Here is an 8,440-nt window from a genome sequence, read left to right as displayed (position 1 = left end):
ATTTCGGTCAAGTACAAATACTTCAAATTTGTACTGAAGTACAGTAATTGAGTGAATGTACTTAGTTTCAGTCCACCACCGACTCCACCAATTCCAAATGGATCTGAGACAATTTCTCAAGTAATCAACATACAGAAAAATGACAAGCAAACATTTTGATAAATAAGTAATCATTCCTTTTCACACAAAATGTCAATCAGTCCCTATAAATCCGTGACCACTCTTCACTGCAGGTGAGAGAATCTGATGGTTTCTTAAATGTGAGGATTTTATCCATTTCTTTGTCTTGTAAGATATTTAAACATTTTTTTTTTATTGTTTTTGGAAAGTTTCAAACAAAATACATTTCTGACATCACCTTGAAACTTGCAACATTTTTCCAGTACTTTTTTCTTTTTACAGACCAAGTCAATTTATGCACAATAAAAATAATCTATCAAAATACAAACCTCACTGTGGCATTGGTTAGTTACTGCCTTTATTTACCTTCTACTGTAACTTTAGTTGCCCCTGATTGATGATGTGGTCAGCGAGTGGCTCTTGCTTGGCTGAGATTTCAGAGTTATATTTGTCCCATGGAAACCTCTCTGGGGAATGGCAAATTGAAGGTCTGATTTCACTGATGTGTCACCCTCCCCACCACTGGCTGCTTGGGCCTGGTCAGCCCTAATTAATGACTCATTGCTGTCCAGAGCCATGCAGACATGAATACTGATGAAACTATCTGCATGATTACTGGAATACACACAGGTGTGCCATAAACTGAGAGTGAAACTCCTACTTGTTTCCTAATAAACAGTTAATAAGCAGATACATACTATAGATCGAGTTTACCAAATATGTTAAAACATCCACAAGTCCACATTTCAGCAAGGGGTTATTTTTTTATTGTGATTACTGTAGCATGTAATGAAAAAAAGTGCGAGATCTATACAGAAGATTGTGTTCTAATGCAGAACTGTGTTATTTTGTAAATATTTAAGAGGGAACAAATTGACAACACAAACTGAAACCATGATGTAAGTATGGTGATTTTAACTTTTTATATATTTTAAGTTGTTACAGTAATAAATTGAAATGTAACAAAGTCAGCAAATATTTAAAGGAAGCAGTTTTTCTTATATGAATTTAACATTATGTAATGGGGAATCTACCATTTTTTAGTCTATCTTCAAACTTCATAACCCTCATACACACACACTTGAAATGTCAACATTTCTACTGTGCAACAGAGTCCATTTCACAACTGAGCAGAGCTTTGGCAGCTGCAGAAACTAGCATTTAAGTTATGATAAACAAGAACGAGCATGAACAAAAACAGTCCTCCACATCAGTAATATGGTCTTCGTGGATTATTCTGGAGAAAGAGAAGAGACAGAAGATTAAATGTAATTATTACAGCAGAGGATACGTGACCATTCTGAGTGGATCAGTGGCACAGCAAAAAATAAATTTATGAACAATTCTACCGCTGATTATAACATTAAGCAATACGTATGGATATCTATTTGCAATGTTAAATTAGCAAAAAGTAATCTGTACAAATCACTGCAAATTCACAGACTATTTCTACAATAGAAAACATGAAACAGATGTTACCAATGGGTTTGGCCTGAAGCGGTAGGCAAGCATCATCCTCTTCCTAAAAGCATCGTATTCATCGTCACTCTTTGTGAGCTCAGCTGGACGTTCGACTCCAAACCCTGCTCCATTCATGGCTGTAGTCCCCCTGGAGTGGGACAGAGAGACAAAGAATTAGCTTCTGTTTCCATATCTGTCTGGGATTTTTAGAGCTAACAAGATAATAGTGTTACTGTCCGTCTGTGTAGAAAAAGCACGACTGTTTCTCTTTAGGCCTTTTTCACAGAAGACATTTAAAAAGTAAAGGTCTAAATATAATCGATGAACATTATAATGGATGATGGAATCTATATGAAATATCAGTACATTTGTATACATGAAAATACTGTACATGCAAACAATCCAACATTTTATTTCAACAGTGATTTAAGCGAGGTATAAATATGAGGAGGTTGAATGCTCACTTGTGGACAGGAGCCTTGATTCCATGTCCGTCACTGCCGAGGCCTTCACCTTCCTTCCAGCCCATCTTCATGAGCATTCGGAAACCAAGATTCTCCACCGTCAACTTAAACTCTTTGTACTCCGAGTAGTCCGGGTCCCGACCCTCCTGCAAGTCCAGAAGACAAAGTTGTGCATTTGTGTCTAGTAATAATGGAGCACTGTTTCATTCTCCAATAACCTTGTTTTAATATATCATCTTTTTGCTTGCGTCTAGTAAGGATGTTTCAGATCTCACTTTTTAGTAGAGACACGTAAAGTACAATCACGTTCAAGAATAAAATTATTGGGTAACAAGAAAAAGGAGACCAAGTTTGAAATGCTAAGTTAGTGTCACATGCACAAATGGAGAGTGTAGTTAATACGGATAACTAATTTAGCATAGGTGAGGCAAGGTTTTCTTCTTTTATTCAGTTGTGAACATTAGACTAAACACTGCCAGCATTGTACTCTGTTCATTACAGTAGGGATGGTGAGGCTTCTGATATTCACTAAATACAACCTGCAAAAACCTTTAGGTGCAACAAAAACTGATTAAATAAATATTTTCCCAGAAAGACTTTTCTCTTTGTTGGCATGTACTTGGTCTTAAATGGCATGATTTGTGGCATTCAATAGTTACATCCTAAGTCTTGTCTTGCTGACTTTCCAGTAAGTTCCCATGCCTCCGGTAGTGAAATTACCTTACATAAAAAACCTCTACTGACATACTGTGCATTTTTTACTTTACTTTTTTTTACTTTAAAAAAAAGTTTAAAAGGGATGATAAGTGTAGTTTTCACAACGGTGCCAAATCAACCACATTTTCAAACAAACAAGTCACAATTCTAGTCTTCTCCTGGGTATCTCTCAGGAAGTGATGGAGGAATTTGCTGGGAAAAGGGTTATCTGGGTATAACTAGAGGCCCCTGACCTGGATAAACAGCTTGAAAATAAGATGCATGTATGGATGAATGCAATCCTGTTTACAGACAATTCAAACTAACCCCAGCTTTACTAAACTGCATCACCTTCCTGAAATATTTACAATTTACAGTCTAATACTTTACCCCAAAAGCTTTTTTGTTCATTTTCACTGCAAAATGAAGATGGCTAATGAAATAATGTCAGTCCAAGCAGCTCCTTCCTAATCAGGCTACAGAACAAGTAAATTCAGAGGGAAACTAACTTTAAGTGCTTTAAAGGTCTCCATGAACTTCTCCAGCTCTTCAGGGGGCAGGAAGTCACCAATGAAGTGTTTCCCTTTACCCATTTCTGTCAGAGACTCTGCCCACTCTAGAAAAGGACACACAAGTAGCTTTGATTAAGTGTGTTACTTAAAACTGATGATTATCCATCAACAGCTGCTAGCATTAAAGTTCATCGGAATAATTTTCCAGGCTGTTGGTCAGATTTACCACGCGTCTTCTCCATTTCCATCTTTCGCAGTCGATGCTCCCAGGTGCCTGCCTCCTGGTCCACTTCTTCATCACTGTCATATTGATGTTGGTGGTCTCTCATGGCCTTCTCCCACATCTGTTGCATTTCTGCCATGGCACGCTTGTGCTTCATGATCATCTCGTACATCTCTTGCATCTGTGTGTGAGAAAACAAAGTAAGCAACACGTGTATTGCTAAAAACTTCCAGGACCTAATTAGTTTGAATTTAGGTTAGGTGAATGCAGTTTCTTTTTTCTCTCATGGTTTTAAAAAAGCAGCCTTAACTGAAAACAATAGACAATCGTTAAAACGCAGCAATGTAAATCGAAAACAAATAATTGGTACTTGTGTACCTCTTGTTGTTCTTTGATTTGTTTCTTCTGGTCCTCAGATAGTTCGGTCACTCCAACCAGACCAAGAGGCTTCCCCTTCTTATAGCCAAGACCTCTGAGCTCCTGGGCTGAAACAGATGCCACCACAAACTTTAACATTCGCAAACTGTCTGCTGATGCAGCTGATAGTTTCACTTTCTCATTAACATGGAAATAAACAACTATGAAAATGAGACTTGATGACATTTTGGAGATATGTATTACAAGAGCCTTTTAAATTTCTTGTCAATAGTCACAGTATGTTGCCATACTCATCATCCGTCATACCCATCTCACACGTCAAAAAAAAAAAAGAATATTGGTATCTGCATGATGATGGTAATTGCTGCAAAAAAAAAAGTATACCATCTTCTGAAAGGGTTGCACCAAGTTTAAGTTCTGAGTTGACATTCATGTCCCACAAGAACAAAAATTATAAATGTGCATATGGACATGTGTAAAGCGCAGTAAATCACAAGTTCATGTACCAGAGAGAGAGGGTGCGTTGGGGTCTGGAACATTGTTCTCCTGAGGAACAACGATGGGGGGAAGGGGCAGCTCGACTTTATCATCTTCAGACCCCCATCTGCTCTTTCTTTTCCGTTTGACAGGAGGAGTTTCTGACTCCTGAAGGTGAGGTACAGATGTGCGGTTCTGCAATGGAGGGACTCCTGGTAATGGAGGAGCGGCTGATCGCTGAGCGTCTGTCCTAGAATCTGTTGCTGGAGGTGAAGAGCTCTGAGAGGTTGCAGCACGATACTCCTGTACTTTCTCTTTGTAGAAGCGGTGGGCTGGACTTTGGTGGTCATATAAAAAACTGAAGGAGGGAATGCAGATATTTTGTGAGAGGTGTACAACAAAGCATTAACAACACAAGTAAAACCAGCTTAAAAAACAGAGGACAGAACACTGGCAAATATACAGCAACTGACCTGAATGCAGGGTTGTCTCGGTTGCGCTCAGCAGCGATGGCTTCCACCTCGGGGCCACCCTCAGCCACAAACCTGGCCAGCTTCTCAGCCACCTGCTGGGTTTCCGCGTCCACTGGGGGGGAGACTTTAAGCAGCCTATTAGTACTGGGGCTCAATTCACACTCTACTACTGTACCGTACTCAACTGGCCCTCACACACCACCAGTCTAGAGCCAATAGGGGATAAGAAGAGCAAAGGGGGAGGAGGAGCAAGGGGGGGGACAGGAGTGGTGAATGGGGAATTGTATGGATGTGATGCTTTTACTGTAACAAGTACACCGTATGGACAATACAGTGTATATCAAAATTTACTGGCTAAAGAATAGAACTGCATTTGCAGCTTTCAAAGTTCAATCCACAATCTGCTACTATCTGTATATGCAAAGCCTAAAATAAGAAGCAGTTTGTTGAGGAATGAAAACCAGATTAGTACCTTGACTATAATTTATTTTTGTATGACAGTGATCTTGAATGTCTGAAAATGCACTTGTGTTAAGAGACCCCAAAGATGTTACTGCATTTCTATTAAAAAGACAATAGACAGTCTTCTACCCACACAGTTATGTGAAAGTCTCTAGCAGGGAACTTTGAGTTAGTGCTTTAGCTTGGGGAAACTAACAATGTCACATTTACTCTGGTTAACACTGCACTGCTTTTGAGTAATGTCCGATCTCCTGAGCTGATCAGTTGTAGTATGACCTATATTACAGTAAGTGGTGAGAAATGGGTTAAAGTATAGTGGCTTGGGTTGTATACAAATACATGAATTAAAGGCCACTGTAATAGTCGTTATGACAATAATCATCAATGTCTGTGTCTCTGCAGTCCTACTGTGATTCCTGATAACTGTAAGTGAATCTGACAATGCTATACTGACATACTTTCCACCCCCTGTGCAATACTGGTTCAGTATGCCTGAGAAGAGAGATGACAGAAAGACAGCAGAGAAATAAGTGTGAGAAGATGAATGTAATTTTACCATGATCTGATCCATTGTCAGGTCTTTGCAAATCCTTTCTCAATACTGCAACTTTTCTTTTGTAGTAGAGATACTCCATACTACTTTTATCATATAAAAATCTGAAAGGGAAGGGAAACAATTAAAAACAGACAACTTTGAAAATACTGTAAGAATAAAATAAATCTGATTGAGCTACAACGTCCTTCAAACTTACGAGAAAACCGGATTGTCCTTGTAGTCCTCCTTGGCCTTCCTCTCCAGCTCTGGTCCTCCCTCTGCCACAAAGGAGGCCATCTTGTTGATAATGAGTCTGGTGTCTGAATCCCCTGGGGGAGAGACTTTAAGCAGGCTATGAGTACATTTACTCAAAGAGCACAAATGATAAAATCCCAGTCACAAGCCAACTGTGCCACTGGAGTACACAGAGGATGCAGTGAAATGTCCACGCCATGTCTCGAGATACACTGAAAAACACAGGCCTTGAATTACCTTTCATGTCTAAGAATCTGGAGTAATCATTCTCTTCCTCCTCATCTTCGCCATCTGGAGAGCAAAACACACTGGGCCTCTGGCTGAGGACGGGATTCTTCTTGGACTGTGAATAGCTCTTGAACTGACTAAGCATGCTGCTGACTCCAAGGCCCGGCCGCTGGCCAACAAAAACGCTCTTTTTCTGCAGAGTGTTTCCTCCTGGCGATGAAGTTGAGGCTGGGGAAGTCTTGGTATCATTGGTGGAACCTAGAAAGAGTATGAAAAGGGAAACATTTGAAAAAAAATATGGTACTAACCTTCAGATAAATGCTGTTTTTATTTTTGTAATATATGATAATGTTCCCTCCTGAACCAGAATTACAATTTTGCAGGCAACCAAAACAAGTAAGTAATGTAAGGTAATGTTAATTGCCCTGTCAAGATAATTGAAACCAGTTTCCTTGAGACAGATGCCTTCTTAAAGATCCTTCACCTCTCAAACACTTGTCTAAGACCTATTTATCTTGTCAAGGTCCTCTTTATCTGTCTTTTACAAAAGCAAAAACTACAAGGGTCACTTGTCCAAATGTTCCTGCTGCTGAGTTAATCTCATTAAACAAACTCACAGTATTTCATTGTACAAAATCACATTATATGGCAAAACAGAGATGCCATTGTTTGATCACTACGGTACAGATGAAGGTACTAACCTGATGTATTATTAGGTTTGTCCTTCTGCAGTTTCATGAACTGCTGTAAGAAACTTCCATCATTTGCAAACTTATTTGAAGATGCTCCCTGGAGACTGAGCGAACTAGTGGAAGTAGAATGAACAAAATATATTTAAACATACTTTGTCAAAGACAACATTGATGTGTAACAAGCGGATACACTTACCTAGTAGGCAGGGGCTTGCTAGGAGTCTGCACATTCATTTTTGCTTGCTCTGCCATTCTGGCTTCAATCTCTTTCTTCTTCTGAGCTATTAGTTTTTCCTGACGGAGAATATTCATGTTCATCTTTTTTTTCTGTGGTTGGATGGGTTTGGACTTCCACCCTCCTCGCCCTGAAACAGATTTTGAATATGAGAGAATATGCAACGTAAGACAACAGTGATAAGCCTGTAACAGAGCAAGTGCCACTTTCTGATACAAGAACATGCGTACAGTGACATATGCAAATGATATGATATTTATTGGTTTCAATCTATTAAAGGAAGATAAGTATGGTACCTGTATATGCTATATAATAGCTCTGCAATGAACTTATTCCTTGCCGTCTGGCGGTGGGTAACTTTTAATAGCTGTCAAGACTGACTTTGAACTGGGTTGAAGACACACGTATGTCATCCAGTGCGAAAATTACAGGCTGCAGCCGAAAGTCGGTATCTGTTTAGTGAAGTTAATATTTGAATCGTGACCTTTAATGGCTGGGTTACCCAGTTCAGATCATCTGACAGCTAGTTAAATCAGCTAACGTTGTATACTGATTACGCCAGCAGGCAAGCTGTCCGGCTTAGCGTTAGTTAGTTAACGTTGACGGCTTACCAGGCTAATCGATGCGTTCACTTTAGGCAGATGCTGCAATTTCAGCGTTAACGTTACAGCAAAGATTTACCTGAATCGTTAGACTCCATGTCTGTAGGAGAAATATATTTTTGAACGCAACGCACACCGACGACAACAAGGCCTCTATTTGTTACAGAAAACGCTAGCTGACTTGGAAGCTGAACTTGATAACAAAACCCAGAACACGTCTTCCGGTTGCAGCTTTTCAGAAGAAAAGCTTAAAGACTGCTTGAGACTTTAGTTTTAAGACCTACAAGTACAAACTAATACAGCGCGAAGCCCCGGGGATAAACTAAAACAGCACATTTTTCACAAAAGCTGAGACAATTACTCTTTGCAATTTCTTAATAATTATGCTGGAAATAAAAGAAAATATTATATCCTCCAATTGTAAACAAACTTTCCTCAAGTACTTGAATTATTGACATTGTAACTTTGACATCATCATCAAACTTCAAAAATCTTCTGTTATGACAGCCTAATAATGTTCATACTGTACAAAAAAAAAGACATTTATCTGACAGTTTTAACCAAACTTAAACTTCAAACTAAAGAAACTAATTGCTGGTGTACCACATACTCTGGAATATAGCGAAC

The 8,440-nt window shown here is 39.1% G+C and overlaps 1 protein-coding gene across 2 annotated transcripts; it reads right to left on the bottom strand.

Moving 5' to 3' along the window:
• Positions 1-864: 864 nt before the first annotated feature.
• On the bottom strand, positions 865-7,999 carry sugp1 (SURP and G patch domain containing 1). 2 transcript variants are annotated; one of them, XM_069157144.1, is made up of 14 exons: positions 7,893-7,999; positions 7,173-7,341; positions 6,986-7,089; positions 6,294-6,542; positions 6,019-6,142; positions 5,823-5,923; positions 4,805-4,928; positions 4,361-4,689; positions 3,855-3,961; positions 3,480-3,657; positions 3,251-3,357; positions 2,046-2,191; positions 1,600-1,729; positions 865-1,357 (listed from the first exon to the last, which is right to left on the bottom strand). In XM_069157144.1, exons 1-14 carry the CDS (start codon positions 7,909-7,911, stop codon positions 1,331-1,333), a joined length of 1,914 nt encoding a protein of 637 aa, XP_069013245.1. In that variant the 5' UTR covers positions 7,912-7,999; the 3' UTR covers positions 865-1,330. The 2 variants fall into 2 exon arrangements, with proteins under 2 accessions (XP_069013245.1, XP_069013246.1); XM_069157145.1 differs by having other exon boundaries at positions 7,508-7,989.
• Positions 8,000-8,440: the final 441 nt, after the last annotated feature.

The sequence above is a fragment of the Embiotoca jacksoni genome, unplaced genomic scaffold (genome assembly GCF_022577435.1).
Source record: "Embiotoca jacksoni isolate LCO1_2020_lvr unplaced genomic scaffold, fEmbJac1.0.p SCAF_22, whole genome shotgun sequence".
Lineage (NCBI taxonomy): Eukaryota > Metazoa > Chordata > Actinopteri > Embiotocidae > Embiotoca > Embiotoca jacksoni.
Note: the sequence above shows the minus strand (reverse complement) of the source record. Positions and strands in the feature narration are given on the sequence as shown.

What these genes read in the sequence shown, in the direction of transcription:
- sugp1 (XM_069157144.1), bottom strand. An exon ending in GGAAATGGAGAAGACGCGTG is followed by an intron (nt 3,358 to 3,479) that starts GTAAATCTGACC and finishes GTCCTTTTCTAG; the next exon opens with AGTGGGCAGAGTCTCTGACA. An exon ending in AGACCTTTAAAGCACTTAAA is followed by an intron (nt 2,192 to 3,250) that starts GTTAGTTTCCCT and finishes CTGGACTTGCAG; the next exon opens with GAGGGTCGGGACCCGGACTA.